Source organism: Pelophylax lessonae, assembly GCF_965119305.1.
Source record: "Pelophylax lessonae genome assembly, chromosome: 11".
Classification (NCBI taxonomy): Eukaryota; Metazoa; Chordata; class Amphibia; order Anura; family Ranidae; genus Pelophylax; species Pelophylax lessonae.
In genome coordinates, this window is record NC_138778.1 from 199,056,014 (window position 1) to 199,076,926 (window position 20,913).

The following is a 20,913-nucleotide window of genomic DNA, read 5'->3' on the forward strand; positions in this document are numbered from 1 at the left end:
TAGTTGTCTCGGCAGGTTGGGTAATGCTAGTCTCAAGCAGGTCACACACGGTCAGTTTGAGTTTCAGATTGCCTTTGTCATATCAACAAAGTTCTCCAGCATTTATTTATTCAAATGATATCCAATCAAGTAGAAAATCACTTTGCACACTCGAGGGTTAATTTTATTGATTTCATGGATCGAATTTGAATCAAAATCTCTGAGTGCCCAGCAATTGTCTGGAGATTGTAGTGGAACATGCAAGCTTTGGTGATCTGCTGTTCAGTAAGTGAGGATGCATGCTCATGTTCATGAAGACCATTAGAGTAAGCCTAGATGCCGGTCTTATCTCTAAGAAAATTGTAGAGATTAGTTGCAAAAAAATATTCATAGACAACATGACTTCCACCTAATACAACGCAAGTTACCTGAAAGGTAACCCATCTAGGAAACTTGTTGTAAAGGTGCACACTCCTAATCCATTTATCATTAGTTTGTGAGTATGAGCTCTTGAGTGTTTGGATCCTAGGCGCAATCTTGCCAGGAAGTTGTCCTTGGCCATTCATAAGCCGTCAAGGCATCCCTGGACACCCCAGGCCACACTAATGCATGCGGCTGTGGAGTGGGGAATTCCTCAGCCACTTTTGGCCAAGGATAGTGACAGCTTCCTTGCGGGATTGCTCAGGTAGGTTTGGATTCGGATCTGAACATGCCTGAGCTCATCCTTATTAGTGTATAGCAGACCTGGAACACAACATGTGCATATACATCAATCAGCCATAACTTTATCACCGCCTTCCTAATATTAAGTAGGTCCCCTTTTGCCACCAAAACAGTCCTGACCCGGTGAGGAATGGACTCCACTAGGCCTGTGAATGTATGCTGTGGTATCTGAGACCAAGCCATCAGTAGCAGATTCTTTAGTGAGTTGAGAGGAGTGGCCTCCATGGATTATACTTGTTTTTACATCACATCCTACAGTTGCTCGATGGATTAAGATCTGGAAAATTTGGAGGCCGAGTTAACACCTCACTCTAATTGTTGTGTTCCCTTTAACAATTCTTGACCCATTTTTGTGGTGTGGCAGGGCGCATTATCCTGCTGAAAGAGGCCACTGCCATTATGGAATATGGTTTCCATGAAGGGGTGTACTTGGTCAGCAACAATGTTTAGGTAGGTTGTACATGTCAAAGTATTATCCACATGAATGTCAGGACCCAAGGTTTCCCACCAGAACATTGCCCAAAGTATCACTGCTTGCCTTCTCATCCTGTATCCTGGTGCTATCTCTTCCCTAGGTAAGTTATGCGCGTGCACACACACCCATCCATCCAAATGGTATAGGAGAAAATGTGATCCATCAGACCAGACAACCTTCTTCCATTGCCCTGTGGTCCAGTTCTAAAGCTCACGTTCCTATTGTAGGCTCTTTTGGCTGTGGACACCCTGACTGGTCTATGACTATGTAGCCCCATACGCAACAAACTATGATGCCCAGGTTTTTCTGCTTTCATTATATCAACTTCAGGGACAACGTTTACTTGCTGCCTATTATATCCCACCCATTTTCAGATACCATTGTAATGAGATAATCAATATCTGTCAGTACTCAAAGTGTAAATTAATTATCACTCCAAAGTGGCGCTGTGATTTATGCTCTATTATAGGCTTTCGTCTATAATAACTAAAAGTCCATAAATATAGTCCACCAAAATAGTGCAAAGCAAAAGTGTTTAAATCTTCTTCCATTGAGATTATTATCAATCACACACCACCTCGCGTGCACTGGTGATGCCTCTACCCAACAAATATGCACTCATCAAATCTCAATGGCTACCCACTCTCATGGTTGGCATAAAACATGTAAATATCCAGCGTTTGGATATGATGTATTTCCCCAGGATTCATAAATGGCCATTGTGAAAAAAGCAAAGTTATCCTCCCAATAGTTCAGTACCCAAGTAAAACACAATATATTAACAAGCAGAAAGCCACTCTCACATGTTAAAACAATCAAATCGCATATAAATGTAAAGGTGACATTCGGTTCGTTCTCTCCATGGGATGGACCTGTATCGGTCTCACCACCTCTGTACACCATAGACTAGCCTCCTTGTCTACTTAAGGTTCCGGTCCTGACATCACCTACAGTAATGCAGCTACCGCAGGTGACGTCAGGACTGGAACCTGATCCTCCACAGCAAAGAGATTATTTTGCACAATATCTGCCTGTGGGTATAAAGTTATGGCTGATCAGTGTATAAAAAAAATCACCGGACCCGATTTGCACATTCTTGCTCCAACTCAGCCCTGGAATTTGTACCTTCTATTACAGGTCAGGTTTTTTCTACTCGTACGTTCTTTCTAAACACCAGGCAAGTGACAACATACAATGATGAAATACACATTTTCCCTGAAAAAGGATTTGTAATCTTGTTCAGCCAGTTTTGTGGTTCACATATCCCTGCCGCACTATAGCCATGACCACTTATGTACAGTGCATCCGGGAAGTATTCACAGCGCTTCACTTTTTCCACATTTTGTTGTTACAGCCCTTTTCCAAAATGGAATTCATTATTTTCCTCAAAATCCTACAAACAATACCCCATAATGGCATACAAAACACACAGAGGACGCACCGACCTATTGCAATATCCTGAGACAAATAATTTATTTTATAAAAACACGGTAAGTATTATACTCACAAAATTGCAGTATTAAAAAGTGCATCACACAGGACCCACGGGGGTCTTCAGTTTCTGTTGTATGCATTTGGATGGAACATGCTGAGATCTGTGATGCACTTTTTACTATTGCAATATTGTGAGTATAATCCTTACCGTGTTTTTAGATAGGTTTTTTGGATCTTTATATTGGAAAGAAATAGTAGTTTTCTGCCACCATCCCAAGAGTATATTGTGTCAATTTGTGGTGCCTCAGGTCAGTTGTGGGATTTTAAGGGCAGGAGTAAGAGAGGTACAAGGTAGTAATACAATTTATAGATAAAATTTATTTACATATGTAGATGGTATACACAATTCTCGAGTGAAATAATGGGTAAAGTCCCATTGTGCTGGGTGAAGAGGAAGTATTGAAAATGTGTGTTACACGTGATAATAAGTGACTTGGACATTAATGGGTAAATGGTCCTGCTCTGCTGTTCCTCATATCAAGGGATGGGGGTTGATGCAGAGAAAGGGCCTGATCGGTAATCCGACATGTTTCGGCCAGTAACAGCCTTTATCAAGGATATGTTTACCGATTCTGGAATTGATAAAAATAAATTATCAATAATGGTAGTTTATACTGTAGGTTAGATTAGGATATATATAAAGTATAATTTAACATACATATTTCATTTTTTGCCCACTTCCTGAAATATTTGCCTCCCCAGAGGTTCTCCGGGAGCTGCAGGAACAATGCTGTATTGGATAAAAAAGTTTTGTGTGTTTCGGCTGGTAATTAAAAAGAAAAAGGAGAAAAAATGAGAAAGTAAGGTGATAAACGTAATTTACTTTAGGGCCACGTAGATTCGGGTCCAAAGATTAGGTGTAGCTATATTTCCCACTTGATGGAGATCTTCTATATTTTTAGAGTATATAAAAAGGAGTATAATGAGTGTTATATCCCATGAATGAAGTACATCATAAGAGGAAAAAACTCCAAATGATTTGTGTAAATACAAGGGTTAGACTTGGAAGGGAGATGCAGCGCGATCTCCTCCAAGTCTACACTTACGTTTGTAATGCAGTAATAAACAAATTATTTGTCTCAGGATAATATACTAGATAGTGTGCCCTCTGTGTGTTTTGTATGGTTGCAGTGTTGTAAACTTCCCCAAAGTCTTTGGGGGCAGCAAGACCTTGGTTATCCACTTTTAAGCGTAATGAAGATCTAAGCATATCCATCTGGAGGGGCCATTTTCCTAAGAGCAGGAGGCATTGTGTGTGTGACTGTTTCAAGACCCCATAATGACAACGTGAAGGAAGTTTGTTTGAAATCTTTGCATAATTTAAAAAAAAAAAAACTCCCATGTACGTAATTATTCACTTTGCCTTTGCCATGCCACTCAAAATTGAGCTTAGGTGCATCCTGTTTCCACTGATCATCCTTGAGATGTTTCTACAACTTGATTGGAGTCCACCTCTGGTAAATTCATTTGATTGCACATGATTTGGAAAGGCACACACTTGTCTATATAAGGTCCCACAGTTAATAGTGCATGTCAGAGCACAAACCAAGCCATGAAGTCCAAGGAATTGTCTGTAGATCTCAGACAGGATTGTATCAAGGCACAGATCTGGAAAATGGTATAGAAAAATGTCTGCACCATTAAAGGTCCCAATGAGCACAGTGGCCTCCATCATCTGTAAATGGAAGAAGTTTGGAACCACCAGGACTCTTACTAGAGCGGGTCGCCTTGCCAAACTGCCATCAAAGGAGAAGGGCCTTAGTCAGGGAGGTGACCAAGAACCCGATGGTCACTCTGGCAGAGCTCCAGCGTTTCTCTGTGGAGAAAGGAGAAACTTCCAGAGGAACAACCATCTCTGCAGCACTTCCCCAATTGGGCCTGCATGGTAGAGTGGCCAGACGAAAGTCACTCCTCAGTAAAAGGCACATGAAAGTCTGCCTGAAGGTACCTGAAGGACTTTCAGACCATGGGAAACAAAATTCTCTGGCTTGATTTAACTCTTTGGCCTGACTAGCAACCGTCATGTCTGGACGAAACTAGGCACCGCTCATCACCTGGCCAATACCATCCCTACAGTGAAGCATGGTGGTGGCAGCATTATGCTGCAAGGATGTTTTTCAGCGGCAGGAACTAGGAGACTATTCAGGATCACGGGAAAGATGAATGCAGCAATGTACAGAGACATCCTTGATAAAAACCTGCTCCAGAGTGCTCTTGACTTTAGACTGGGGCAAAGGTTCAACTTCCAACAGGACAACGACCCTAAGCACACAGCCAAGATAACAAAGGAGTGGCTACGGGACAACTCTGTGAATGTCCTTGAGTTGCCCAGCCAGAATCCAGATTGAACATCTCTGGAGAGATGTGAAAATGTCTGTGCACTGGCACTCCCCATCCAACCTGATGGAGCTTGAGAGGTCCTGCAAAGAAGAATGGGAGAAACTGCCCAAAATTAGGTGTGCCAAGCTTGTAGAATTATACTCAAAAAGACTTGATGCTGTAATTGGTGCCAAAGGAACTTCAACAATGTATTGGGCAAAGGCTGTGAATACTTGTACTAAATTTTATTAAATTTGCAAAGATTTCAAACCAACTTCTTTCATGTTGTCATTATGGGGGATTGTTTGTAGAATTTTGAGGAAATTAATTTAATCAATTTTGGAATAAGGCTGTAACAAAATGTGGAAAAAGTAAAGGCGCTGTAAATACTTTCCGGATGCACTGTATTGGCTGCATAGACTTGATGGAACCCTTGGTCTTGTTCTGCCATCACTCTTCCATGTATCTAAGCTTCCTCTCAGATATGGATGGATTTAGTATTTATTTCCCATGTCCGTCTTTCATCAATACCTATGACAGTGGCAGTGTCAGCACCTCTCCAGGCCTCTTGCTTGCATTCCGTTTTCTCCTTGCTGGAGCTCACAATGTCATGACGTTGTCATTTATACCCAAAATTATTCCAATCACTCAGCACTGGCAGCAAGGTGACCATAATCAAGAGGAATCATTAGCATGGAGTGCAACCGAGAATAATCACCGAGCCTGTGCGTTTTGTTATTTCTGCATATGTTTAACTTTCATGTTTGTTTAAAATCCAGGAGCCGAGCATCACATGAAGTTAATTCTGTTTGAAGGGTAATTGGGAGATGTTCTTTCATTGTGGGGTGATGCTGAGCCACTTTGAAAGCTTTCACTGTTTTAGTTTTTTGCTTTAGGGAATTTAGTTTGCTTTAAAAAAAAAAAAGAGGAAAAACACGGTGTCATGGCTTTACTATAAAACACTCTGACTTCTTCTGTACATTTTATTTATACACACCAAATCTTTTCAATCTAATTGATACTTTTGGATACTAGAAGGAGTCAAAACTTTGCCATGATCTGGTGCAGTGATAAGATGTCCTTGGAGCCTATCACTGCACCTTACCGTCACATAACCTAAATGACGCCATTCATGGCATTCACCACACCACTAATTCAATCAATATTTACTACAAGATCGGTTCGCAGAAGTCTTCATTTCATGCAATATCTATAGACGCTATAATTACCTGCACTTTTGCATTAAATATTGCAGGTAAAGTGCAAGTCCAGGAAAAAGTTTTCATTTTAGATTTGGGTATAGTGGAAAAGGATTCGAACCCCTTTCAAGATTTTACAGCTATTGGGGAAGGGATTTCCCTGCCAGACAGTGAGAGGGAAAATCTGCAACAGAAGCACAGGCAGAATATACATCATTAGGAAAAACATATATAACCGGGGCATCTGCCGCACAGTTTTTTTTTTGTTTCAAAAAGTCCATGTAAGTCTATGTAGGGGAGGGAGTCCAACATATATGGCAGCCATCAGGGGAACCAATAAGCCAGGGGTTCCAACAGGACTAGGATGAACAAAAAGTAGAGGCGCCTCTAAGTGTAGACTTTTAAAGCATTTATTGATGTGTAATAAAACACTCACATTGGTTCAGGGTAACAAGTACAGGTTAACACCCTCCTGGATGTATCCCGGGTGGGGGTGTGCATCATCCAGTGAGCGCCGCCATCGGAAGGAAGTGTGTCACCTTTTCACCATTGCCGGCAATTACGGTGGATGGCGCAGGGGTGGGAATGAGGCTTGAGAATCCATCAGGGGAAACCGAGGCTTAGTTAGTGGTAGTGGGTGGATGATGTCACAAGAGTGCGACGCGTTTCTGAGCGTGCTTGCTGCCGATGGACAGGCAGCCGTGCTCCTTCATAGCTATGAAGTCTTAGTCCGTAAGGTTCAATATTGAGTTGGCCCACCCTTTCCAGCTATAACAGCTTCAACTCTTCTGGGAAGGCTGTCCACAAGGTTTAGGAGTGTGTCTATGGAAATGTTTTGACCATTCTTCCAGAAGCACATTTGTGAGGTCAGGCACTGATGTTAAAGAGAAGGCCTGGCTTGTAGTCGCCTCTCTAATTTCTCCCAAAGGTGTTCTATCTGGTTGAGGTCAGGACTCTGTGCAGACCAGTCAAGTTCCCCCACCCCAAACTCACTCATCCATGTCTTTATGGACCTTGCTTTGTGCACTGGTGTGCAGTCATGTTGGAACAAGTAGAGGCCATCCCCAAACTGTTCCTACAAACTTGGGAGCAAGAAATTGTCCAAAATGTCTTGGTATGCTGACACCTTAAGAGTTCCCTTTACTGGAACTAAGGGGCCAAGCCCAACCCCTGAACAACAACCTCACACCATTATCTCCCCCTCCCACCAAATGGTTTGGAGCAGAGCACAAAGCAAGGTCCATAAAGACTTAGATGAGCGCTTTTTGTTTCAAATAACTGCAGAGGTGATCAAATACCACCAAAAGAAATCTCTATTTGTGGGAAATAAAGGGCATGCATTTTATTTGGGTACAGTGTTGCAATGACTGCGCAATTGTCAGTTGACGTAACGCAGTGCCATTTTGCAAAAAATGGCCTGGTCAAGAAGGGGGGGGAACCTTCCAGAGCTGAAGTGGTAAAAAATTGAACTATTGGTACTGCGCATATGTGACCCAGAAGCCAAAAACAAATGAGAAACGGATTCTTCCATGTCCATTGACCGATTTATCATTCAAAATTCAGTCAATACATTATTGCTATATCATTTGCTCTTAACAACCGTGTGTTCTTTTTTGAAAATAAGTTTGAACGATTTTTAGACTGGTGTATGGCTAATATTAGTCTGCTGGGGAGTGTTGTTGAGCACGGGAGCATTTGTGGCACATATGGGAAGAACTTTACACTAATAAGAATATGTTTGGGACTGTTTATGACGGCTGACACCGTTTTCACATTTTTAGCACTGTGGTGTTTATTATCTGTTATCACAGCACCTCATTTATTATATTTATTTGATTGTGTTTGGGTATATTGTTTCTCTGGCAGCCTGCTGTGACACTTTTTTGTATTGAGGTATTATTAGTTGACTCTTTTTTGAGTTGGGTGATTTTTATATAAAAACCGGAATAGTTAACCAGGGTGGACATACAAATATAGCCACAGCAGCGGAAGAAACAGGCACTCAGATTTTCACAAGCCTGGAAAATAAATTGTTAAAGATAACTTTTATTGCCACTTGTAATGAACTTCGGACTGTTGTCTGGGGATTGATGTCGGTGGATAACTGATCCAGTGTTTTCTCCTTGCAGCCATGGTCCTTCTGTTTGTCATGTGGATGAAGCGCCGGGAGAAGGAGAGGCACACCAAGCAGTTGCTCATTGACCCAGAGGACGATGTGAGAGACAATATACTGAAGTATGATGAGGAAGGAGGAGGAGAAGAGGACCAGGTAACATCACCTTACTTAAATAAGTCACAAAGTGGTCTTAAAGTCAATCTTTCACTTAAAAAATAATGTAAAAGGAGAACATTACTACTATTCACCAACCGTGCTGCCGGTGACTCCAGTCTTCACTTGCAGAACTACACTGGCCACTAGAATTTTTCGCAACCGACACTTCCAGGTGTGTCGGTTCCTCTTGTTTCCTGTTGCACACTGTGGTTCCACCCTCTGTCACCAGTATGTCCCTGCAGAGCTGACTGCTACGTCACTAGGGGGCCCCTACAGAGCTGTCCGCTAGGTCCCTAGAATGTATTTGCAGGCACCATGCAGTGGAGGGCTGAAGCATTTTTGCGGCTTGCTAAGCCCTGCTAGAGAGCAAGTATTGCAGTCACCAACAGCAGGCCTGGTAGGTATTAATATTTTTCTATTACACGGTGGATTTTTATTTTATTTTTTTACACTTTAAAGCAGCCTTATACTTTGATTTGTAGTCATATTTAGACTTAGATTCCATCTATTTCTAGCAAGAGCATTTATTGCTTTTGCCTGATGCAGTATGGCAGAATGAAGGGGAGACCAATTGACCATTCTTCGGATACTTTAAAAACGGTTTAGTGTTTCCCGACGGTCATAAAAACATTTGAAATATACTAGTACCATGCCATGCACTGTAACTGAGCATTCACTTTTGAAAGAGAGGAAACCAGGATCACAGATGGCAATACAAACCTGAGAGAGGTTCTAACCCCCTCCTACACCAAAACCTAAAAAACCTGTTTTGTTTTGGAAGTTGGGTTTTAAGTCCACTAGACTGGATCCAACTAAATCTAAGGTGTAGATTGTAAGCTCTTATGAGCAGGGCCCTCTTAGCCCTCTTGTATTTTATTGTAAAGCGCTGCGTAAACTGTTGGCGCTATATAAACCCTGTATAACAATAATAATAATAATAATATTCCTGTGTAGATTTTGTTGAGATAGTCAAGCATTCTCTTATTCCTTCACAATACATTTCATCAAACAGGACTATGATTTAAGCCAACTACAGCAGCCAGAGACCTTGGACCATGTCCTAAACAAAGTGGCCGGTGTCAGACGGGTGGATGAGCGGCCAGTAGGAGCCGAACCTCAGTATCCAATCAGACCTGTCATACCACACCCAGGAGACATCGCCGACTTCATCAGCGAGGTAGAGCTTATTACATAATTGCTACTGTATAATGGTACCCATTGATATTAGATGCTCCTTTTTTTACTGTATTAAGTGTGCTAATGGATATCTTTTGATTTCAGGTACGTGGAGTAGATAATGAAATAGTATAGGCCCCAACTCTCCCCTGTTTGTCCCTTCTTAATTATTCCTCTTTGATCTCTGGTGTGGAGATCTGTATAAAGAAAATGTACTGTTTAACTGTCACTCTTACCCTTTAGTTTCCAATGGTCTGTGTGATTGAAAGGATGGTAATGGTGTGCCCATTGTCTAAAATATGCCCCTGTTTTCTATCTCAGAGGTTGAGCGGTGTGGAATAGTCACATGAACACAGCGGTTTATGTGAACACAAGTCCTCTTCCCCACAACCCTGGCCCAGTGGTTATGGGGGTGTGAGGGGTAACTTATTGGAATATGAAAGCCCCCAGACCCCCCCCCCCCATTTACCAAAAAAAAATAAGTTAAAAGTAAATGAAAACCCAGGGACAGTTTTGACAAATCCTTTATTTAAAAAAAGAAACAAAACAAAAAAATGTCCCCCGAAGTAGATCTATCCTCCTCACGATGAATGCCAACCTGCACAAAAAAGCCTGCTGAACACAGTGTGTCCTGTGTAGATATTCTCGCCGAATGACCGATAAACATAGGAGGGTGGGGTGTTCTTTAGTTGCATAGTTAGTCAGGTTGAAAAAGGACACAAGTCCATCTGGTTCAACCAAAAAAAAAAAAACAGTATTGAAAACCCAACCATACAATCCTATACCCGCTGTTGATCCAGAGGAAGGCAAAATAAACCCCAGCAAAGCATGATCCAATTTGCTACAGCAGGGGAAAAAAATTCCTTCCTGATCCCCCGAGAGGCAATCGGATATTCCCTGGATCAACTTTACCTAAAAAAAAAATGTTAGTACCCATTTATATTATGTACACCTAGGAAAGAATCCAGGCCTTTTTTAAAGCAATCTAGTGAGCTAGCCAGGACCACTGATGACATCCTAGATGTTATAGAAAGAATTCATGACCTCATCCAAATGAACGAATGCATTCTTCTTCTTCTTTTTTTTTTTGTTATAATTTTGTTTTGGATTTGTTGCCATTCGTTTCCACGTCCTTTCGGAAATTCGGATACATCCAAATCTCTGAAAAACGAATCCAAATGAAACAAATTGCACTTGTCTATTGGACATGTTGGATGGTTTTATGATCTTTTTATGATAAAGTGACACGATCCCTTATATACTGTCTACAAAGGTGATATTTGTCTTGCCTCACATCTAACATTTCCCTGAAAGGAAGAGCCGCACTGTAATTCAGAAAAGATAACTCTGCTTTAATACAAATGGCTGGAACATAACTAATCACATCCAACATGGGTGCCACATGCACCACTTGCTGTGTCTGGCCTGAAGTCTCTGGCCATGTGATGGGATTTGGATTTAGACCTGTAATTAGGTCTCAATCAGTCGTATTGGATGCTTTGTAAAACCACTTCCCTGGCTATACAGCTGCCCATTTCAGATTTAATCCTATCGCTATAACCATCTGCTCCGTATTAGGAGGCATATCATGTTGGCATTTCAGGACCTGGATACTAATTTGACGTCATTAGAGGAGCTGAGCAGAACTTTTGATGTTTAGCTGGCTTAACAAAATAGAATGTAGATTTTAGAGAATTTCTGATTTCGAGCTCTCTGTATAAATGACAAGCTCAGAATGTTGTCAGCGGAGCACATTGGATATCATGTTTCTTTGTGCGCTCACTCTCTTTTTATTACAGAAAAGCCTTTCCTGATTTTTAATGAAATGGAGATTTGATTTCCTCTGAGACATTTGGCAGAAGTCAGGAATATTAAATGCAGCCATGTTTTTAATTACAATAAACACATATTGTTTTGTCTTTTTATCTGTCAGTTGTTAAGTTGCCTCAGCCTACATACCATGCTTATGTCAGTAAATGGCCAAAGTCGCAATGGGGGAGGGTCTCATCTAGGGATGCACCGATCCGATATTCGGATCGGAAATCGGCCCTGATACGGGCAAAATAGCTGGATCGGGGGATCGGTAAAATTAACAGATCCGCGGGCCGATCCGGTTTCGCTCTTTATAGCAGAGAACAGCTGTCAAAGAAAAAAAAAGAGCCTCCTGCAAATGCCTTTCAACTCTCCCAGTTAAGTAAACACAATGATTACAATGTATCTTTTCGTTCTGTCTGCCGGATGGAGGGAAGTTTAACCTCTTAAAGACTAAACCCATGACATTTTAGATTATGAATGCACAATGTTATAAGGTATCTGCCGATACCGATCCGGAAGTATTATTTTGTTAAAAGCTCACAAAACAGTATTTCCCGATCGGACTCGGGATCGGCGATTTCACAAAGCAAAAGATCGGGATCGGGACCAAAAAAGTCAGATCGGTGGATCCCTAGTCTCATCATGCACCGTCTACAGCAAAACTTGTGAAAGTAAACTTTATTTTTTGTTAGTCCAAAGGTTCTCAGAGCAGAACTCCAGCTACCACACTGGCTGTTTTCCAAAATAATGCACTGCAGTACTTTCTATCTGGTCCTGTCCCCTACAAATGATCAGCTTCATCCTACTGCTGTCACCTGTCCCCCGTCCCCCCCCCAATCATTGACTCAATGCAGCCCGTGTTCCCAGCATTCCTGACTGAGCAGCACACAACTGTCCTTACATGGGATTGCTCACTGCTACTGTTTAGGAAGAAGAGGGGGGATACATGACATCATCACACCACCCAGAAGAAAAAGAGAGGGGGAAGGGGTAAAAAAAAAAAAAAAGATGAAGATGAGTTTTAACTAGGGTTTTGGGGGTACTGGTACCCTTGGGATATGGGAACCAGATAATAGGGTTACAGGACTACACCTCTGAATAATGTTTTCAAATATTGATCCAGGATTATTCTGTGCATTAGGCCTTGTTCACATGGGCATACTACGCCTGCACGAGGGCCCTGTTTACCTGCAAAGGGGATCCAGGGGTGCTAGGTGCATCCAGCCCCATTTATGCCTATTGGGATGCAGCAGCTGCACAAACACAGCCTCGGTCCCCAATATGACATCCATGGGGTTTGCACAGCCCAATACAAACAGCGTCTGCGATTGGGGCCATGCACCCCCAGGGATGTCAAATCAAGAGCAGCAGCTGTGTCTTTGCAGCCACTATGTCCCAATAGAAATGAATGGGACTGCCTGCAAAGGGATTCATGGAACCCCTGGACATACCTGTGTCGGTAAACACAGCCTGCATTACTACAGTATATAGTGTACTACTAACTCTACAGTGTACACCCTTATAATCGAGGCCTTATTGAACCTTTAATTCACAGTGTAGAAATGGACTTTATGGGGTTGATTTAAAAGCAAATAGACTGCACTCTGCAATTGCAGCTGCTCCAGCGCTTAAGCCCCGTACACACGATAAGAAATTCAGCCAGGAAAATGCTTGTTAGTATGGTGCTTTCGACAGTCGACTCCGACTTTTTTCGGCTGACAAAATCCTGGTGTGCAGGCTATAAAATTTTTGTCCTCCGACAAAACAGCTCAGATTTTCGTCTCATTAGTACAGATTTAGATGGGGAAAAATCTTATGAGCAAGACTAGGCATGCTCAGAGAGAAAGAACACATACAAAGCAATCCAACACATGACATCACTTCTGAAGTAGAATTCTGTCGTACGGGAAAATTCGTGTGCAGTCTAGAGCACATTCCAACCAACAGACACCACTCTGGACAAAAGACGGACGACCGGTCGGCGGAAATTTCTTTGCGTGTATACAGGGCTTTAGTAAATGAGCAGAAGCTCTGCTGCCTTCCAACATCCAATCATGTGCAAGCAAAAATGCTGGGGTTTTTTTCCCCCATTTTCCTTGCATGTGATTGGGTATTCTTTACAAAGTGAAGCTATACCTAATTTACTAAGCTCTGGAGCAACTGCACATTCTATGGGGCTGATTTACTAAAGGCAAATAAAGTCCATTTCTACACTGGTTTAAAGGTTCAATAAGGGCATACACTGTAGTAGTAATGTAGGCTATGTTTACCGACACAGGAATGTATAGGGGTTTCCATGCAAACCTTTGCAGACTATTTGCCGTTAGTAAATCGATCCCTGTGTCAGATGACATTATTTAAATAAATCAAATGCAATCCTTAGTTTTCTTTCAGCTGTTCTGTTCCTAGCTATCTATGTGGATTAAAACCAAAATATATTTTTAGGTAAAGGGCAAAAGGGGTATGTGGGGGACTTAGGCAATCCATTGGGAAGGGGGGAGTAATTGTGAATTGGGTAAGGGCCCACAACCATTGGAAGGGTAAGTTCATTCAAAATTGATATTTGAGTTGTAGGTGTTTTCTGGCAGGTTAAATCACCAGTTCCCTCTTTGGACCGCTGTGGCGCCCTTGGCATTGCCTCGTCTAAGTACTATGACATCATCATAGCTCTATGCACTGCACAGTTTAAGTTACCATCAGGCAGTAGTATCATTAGCACACAATCGGTCTCATTTAATAAAGAAAATGATTATGTGCAGCCAGGGAAAGTTTTATACTGAAAATGTTTGCCGATATCAGCTAATTGGCTTCCAACAAACATGCCTTCAGGCCTCTCCTACAGTGCATATGATGTAGATTATCTTATAAGAGCTCAGACAAATCTTGTTCAGTTAGTGTGTTCCTGGGAGGAAATCAACAAAACACCGTTGGGGGGGCCTGAAAATAGCTTTGAGCACAGCGCCATTCCTCTTTGGGACCTAAAATCCCTCTGCTTCCTTGTTTTCTTTTTTTTGCTGCAGCTGTGCTGTGTGTAGATCTGTTGTATTAAAAGCTATGTTAGACATACACTATGTACGTATGATGTGGTGTTATGTTTTTCCTGTGCTGGTCATTTCCTGAAAAGTAATAAAGAATCTGCAAACCATGTTGGTGATTTTTGCATTTGGTAACTGTTACGGTAGGCTAGCCTTTGCATGTCTGTCTGTATGACATAGGGGGGGCCTGTCCAGTGCTGGAGAGGATGCAGCCTCCATGCTAGGCTGGACACTTTTGTGTCAACTTCTAAGGAATAAAGAAATGGCTTCACCTTATCCCAACGGGAGAGGAAGGGTGAGCATGGGAGGGCTCCCCATACCATACAATCTCATGGGATCTCTACACACCACCATATTCCAAAATGTTCATGGTCTATAGAGAAGATGAAGTAGTACAATAGGTTGCAGACAGTTGTAGCACCCTCCTAGGTAGGTGATAGTGAGAGAGTATAGTTTTAAGCCTTATCTGTTTACCAGAGGGGCTGCGGGTATATCTATATTGTTCTCTGCCTACCAGAGAGTAGGATCTGGTAGTGAGGTCTGCTCAGTATGCAATTTATTATGTCTAGAGGAGTGTTTCACACTGGTCCTATAGGGAGGCATGTTGGAGAGTGCTAGGAAACCTGACAAATGGATGCATAGGCTTTGATACAGTCCTGGTGATTGGCAGGGGGCAGGCTGCCTCAGTGCATTCGGGGATACTGTATAAAAGCCAGGAGCACATGTGCTGAGAGGTCTTTGGCTGGAGAGCGGCTGCCTCCTCCTCTGTAGCAGTGGCATGCAGTCACAGGAGGTCGGCCTGAGGAATGGATGAGAGGAGCTGAACCCAGAGGTCCAGGAGAGCTGACTGAGGGGGAGACACTGGAGACCCTGGGACCACAGTATTGTGAGTACAGGGTCTCGTGTCAAGGGGCCTGACCTGAGGGGGGCCACTCCACCTGTAGTATAGTCAGTGGATGGGTGTCAGCAGTGGAAGGAAAGAGGATGCTAGTGAAAGTGTCATGAAGATAATTGCTAAGCTCACCTTATCAGGAGGAAAGAAACTTGGGGACCTTTCACACGATCCGCCTTCCGATGAGCTCCGTTCTCTGTTCAGCGGGGACCGATCCTGAGCAGGCAGATGACAGGGAGGTGTCAGAGCCCCACTGCTCTCTATGGGGGAATCGGATAAGAGCGGACCATCTGTCCACTCTCATCCGATCCCCTGGACAGATGGAAAATAGGGTTTCCATCCATCCGGATTTCATGGGCAGGATCTGATGTGGGTGTCAGCGGACATGTCTCCGCTGACATCTGCTGCTCCATAGGGATGCATGGAGCATCCGATCAGATCCGCCTAAAAAACTGACAGGCGGATCTGATCGGATCGTTCATGTGAAAGGACCCATAACCTAAAATTACCCATGGTGGCAGGGTGATTCAACAGCCTGGCTGTACCTGAAGATAGGAGTCCTCAACCATTGTGCAAAGTTAATTTGGAGTAGCACCCTATTCCCTAATTTACAATAAACACAAAACAACCAAAATACCCCTGGACTGATTATTGGAGCGAGCCAAGGAAGGAGAATGTAAGGACTTGAAACTGACATTTATGTATTCTGGTAACTCAGGGGGACCCAAAAATGTGAAATCTGGCAGTCCTTATGGGGTCAGTGCTATACAGTAAAAGCCTATTAAACTTTGCATGCACATCTACCCACACAAGTAGGGTTTGCCCTTTCCCTTCAAAAACACACTAAACTGCAGTATATGAGTGCAAACCAGTCACATAGGAAAGAATGACTTCTCTGAAATGCATTTTAGCTTGGTAAAATTCAAGTGTGAATGGGTCATAGATGAAAATCTGTACTGAATGAATCTGTAGCCTGCCATTGCTGACCTCCCCTGAATATTCTGATCTAATGCCTTAAATACTATGGGGTGGATTTACTGAAGGCAAATAGACCATGCACTTGCTCCAGAGCTTAGTAAATGAGGTAAAGCTTCACTTTGCAAAGAATACCCAATCACATGCAAGGAGAAAAAAAAAAAAAGCATTTTTGCTTACTCACGGTTGGATGATGAAAGTCAGCAGAGCTTCTGCTCATTTACTAAGCTCTGGAGCAACCGCACTTTGCAAAGTGCACAGTCTATTTGCCTTTAGTAAATCAACCCTTATGTGTCATTACCTGGAACAAATGTGCAATACTCACATTGAATACTGCATGCTTGTTCTGAATCTGTGACTCCAAGTATTTACAGACAGACATTTTCACAAGGAGCTCGGCAATTGCAGACCAAATAATACAGTACAGGTGCACATTAATTTGCACTTGTCATTATATGAGGGGAACACTTGTCGTATAAACTCAAGTACCGCTCGGTCCCTGCTGCTTTTCAACAAGGAACTCTGGATGGGTATCACACAGTTTGCAGCAGCTAATACGGTCCTGGACATGTACGGAACCCACAAAATCATAAGCAGTCCTCTGTGGTTATACAGTAGCAGGCTGTCGTAGATTGTTAGCTTCTCTGACAAACATTGGAGCCTGATTCAAAATCCAGCTACATCATTATTTGTAAAGCTTATTCACAATGATTTTTATTTATTTTTTTTGTTCAGTATCAATTGTTTTTACAAATTTATGAAATCAATAGATTACAATAACAGCGGTCACTGACTTTGTTAAGGACAAATCCCCTGGGTCAGGGCCATGCATTTTGCTTGGAGTTCTGTAAGTTTAGCCTATCACAAACAGGCTGTCCTAGCAAAGTGGGTCAGCAGGTAGAAAGATGAAGGCAAAAAACACAGCCAACAGGTACCGTTGTAAAACCCTTACTGCTGCTTAGGATAACGAGGGTAACAAAATATGAAGGTCCTCTAGATCAGGGATCCTCAAACTACGGCCCTCCAGCTGTTGGCAGAACTACACATCCCATGAGGCATTGTAAAACTCTGACATGACCAGGCATGATGGGAATTGTAGTTCCTGAACAACTGGAGTGCCATAGTTTGAAGACCCCTGTTCTAGAGAACTTTCACTGAAAGCCTGATTTTGCATACATTCCAAGTTGTTCATACAAAAGTAAAATTTATGACTTTTAATGATTGATTACATTGATGCACCAAGATTTTATATAAGTGCTTGGGGGCACCAACCCATTCACCAAATTATTTTATAAGCATTAACAAGGTTAACAATTTTAATGTGATTTTAAAATTCAATTCCATAAATACATGTTTAGTCTGCTGCTCTCGTTTATTCAATACCTGGTGATCCTGCCATAAAGATGCTTATTCTACACTTCCTGTTAAAGGGTCTGTCTCAGTCTTTCAGTTGTGTCCTGTATTGTCACCCTGTCACATGGGCTTCCGATGGAGACTACAGTTGGCTATTTCAACACACATTATTTAGGCATGGTGACTACTATTATTACTGTTAGGAAAACTGCACCAGGAAATGCAACAAAGCCATCACCTAAAGCGGTTGTATCCTCAAAAAACAAACAAACCCTGCAGGACAAAGGCATTGCATACTAGCTCATTATGAAATACTTACCTTAGAACGAAGCCCCCACATGGTCGCCGGGACACTGCTGAGGGAGCTAACATCTTCCCTCGGCGTCTCTTCCGGGTTCGGAGTCTCCGGCACTGTGAGTGGCCGGAGCCACGATGACATCACTCCCATGGGTGCGGGAGTTCACTTTCCGGCAAGGAGCTCTGAAGGCCCGTCAGACCTTCAGAGCACCTGCGCCGCTGGTGTCAGCGGCTGCATGCAGGACAAATATCTCCTAAACCGTGCAGGTTTAGGAGATATTAATTTTACCTACAGGTAACCCTTATTATAGGCTTACCTGTAGGTAAAAGTTAAAAAGTGGAGTATATTACTGCTTTAAGTGCAAGTAGACAGGAAGTGGCTGAAAAAATCTGCTGGAGATCAGCAGCTCTGAGATGCAACAGCAGGTAAAATACAGTGAAAACAAGTAAATAAAAAAAAAAAATGCAGGGGTTGAGGATTTACAGTGCTTGAGCAGACTAAATGTTATATCCAAAGTTTACATGTACATAAACTCTTTTCTACCCCAACATACTGTAAAATGACGGTGAGGGGGGAGCTTTCTAATCCTGAGTGGACATCATAGGACCTCCTCCAGGAGTGTGGCATGATCTGTCACCCACTGTGTCTACTGAACACAGCAGAAGACAAATCATTGTAATGGGCTGGTCCTGGTACCATGTGATAGCTGTGTTCTATCACAGCCATCACATGTCAATAGTACACAATGGCTTTCATTCATAGGCATTTATTGTGTACTATTGTGATAGCTGTGATTGGTAAAAGTGATCACATGCCGCTGATAGGGGGGGACCCCCAGTCCTCCTGTAGGAGGCTCAGGCACATAGGGGGGCCCAAACAGCAGGGGAAATCGGTATGGTCGGGCGGAGAGGCAATTACTGAAGGATGCCCTGTGCAGCTCTCTGCAGCAGCTGAAAGCCTGTTTCTCTCCTTTGTGCCGGCTTTCAGCTGCTGCAGGGAGAGACACAGACACAGGGCATTGTTCCTGTAATTGCTTCCCCGGCCCCCTCCCAGTTCTGTCTGTTTCTGATTCCCCCCCCCCCCCCGTATGCCCTCCTGTCAGTCTGAAACCCCCAGACTTTAAACATTGTAATAAATAATTTTTAAAAATTGTAAAATAAAATAGTTTTAAAAATGTAAAAGAACAATTAAAAAGGGGCTAATTCACACAGGTTGCCTGTTATGTTTGTGTCCGCCAGTAATGATTTTAGTGTATTTTTATTGAAGATATTACTTTGATTTATTCGGATGGGCCCTGCCAGGTAGGCTCTATGGGACCTTATGATTTCTAACAGCAGCCCTGGGTACAGGGGCTATTTAAAGTGGACCTGTACCATGTGGAGGCTGTAGCCAATCACAGCTATCACAATAGTACACAATGGCACATGAATGGATACGATTCATAAAATGATTGCTCATAACGGTGATAAGGTCATCTTTGTAATAAGCAATTATAGTGAAAAAAAATCCTGATCACATCTATGGTGACACAGAACTGCTCTGGTCACAGTATGTAAAAAAATTAAAATTGTAAAAAAAAAAAAAGAACAAATGGTAGTATCTGCTTGGTTCTACCTTCCCTTTTCATCCTCACATAAGAAGTCCCTAGACTTCTTCTTCTTTCTCAATCTTTTTACCCCAGAGGAAGTCTTCAACTAATTATCAGGTCTCAGAGAACGATTAGTCCATTGGGAGGTCATGGGACAATGCTTCTTACATTGGTGGTGAACAGTGGGGAAAGTTCCCCCTTACAGTGGGGATCAGAATGTCACTTTTGCAATCTTGCTGTTGACCCTGCCAAATTGCATTGGATCTGGAAACATGCAGACACCATGAGATGGGAGGTTATTTTGCCACTGCTCAAGGAACCACTTACTACCTCTGGAGGAACCCTAGGTGAAAATTTCTGCCCTGGATCTTGAACTTATCCACTATGCAGCCAATGAAGAAAAGCCTAAAAGCTCAGGCAATATTCAAACACTGGTGTTAGCTGTTATGATGGCTTGCAACATATAAAAAATATCACTGCCTACCCTTCTGCTAACAGCCAACTCCATGTGTCAGCACCATTGCTGGAAATAATGGCTGATATTTTCAAATTGTCATCACCAAATCTTACCATCATAAATGCAATAAATTACTGCCAATGCTGAAATTAAAGCCTACATTTACAATACTAGGAATCAATAACACACTTCCAAAACTATGGCCTCATTAACTAATAGAGCCACACACTGATAGAAAGATTTCTGTTCTTTTTTGTGACTGTCATCCATAAATACATATGAGTTTCCTGTAGTTAATGGTGTTTTGCTTATTTGGTTATAGTTTTAGAGGCCTGGGTTAGAATTACTATAGTTGGTACTATCGTCCCATAACTGATGCTGCTCTGCCTACCCCTTTAATTTGTCATTGGGTCTTGTCAACTTTCTGACTTGATGGAATAGTAAATTAACCTACTGCTTATTTGGTTATAGTTTTGGGCCCTGGATTTCAATCCCAGAGCTAGGATTATTACAGACATCATTAACTTCATAGACTTCACAGCCTACCTCTATAATTTTGTCAGCAAGTCTTCTCAATCAGCTGATTCAATAGCTCACTGTTAACCTGATTGTAATTTTGGAGGCTTGGAGCTTGAATCCCATTTTATATACTATGTCTGTATTTACTAAGTGTTGATGTCAAAAGTGCTATCTGCTAAACCTATAAAACAGAGCTGGGCTTTGGTTTGGTGATTTAGCAGCCAGCCCAAGGGCCAGCAGAGATTTTGGAGTTGCTGGTTCAAATCCTGGCTTATCCTTTTCAGTTCCTAACAACTCCTAAAGTAGGAGAACAAACACAAAAACCATTGAGCAGAGGTGAATAG

The 20,913-nt window shown here is 42.3% G+C and overlaps 1 protein-coding gene across 1 annotated transcript in view; it reads left to right on the plus strand.

Annotated features, from left to right (window-relative positions):
* CDH4 (cadherin 4) overlaps positions 1–20,913 on the plus strand; it is a 1,089,940-nt gene that overhangs the window by 1,062,732 nt on the left and 6,295 nt on the right. Inside the window, exons 14-15 of the mRNA XM_082271591.1 lie at positions 8,319–8,458; positions 9,474–9,638. Of these exons, the coding sequence (XP_082127717.1) occupies positions 8,319–8,458; positions 9,474–9,638 (305 nt within the window). The remainder of the gene's footprint in view (positions 1–8,318; positions 8,459–9,473; positions 9,639–20,913) is intronic.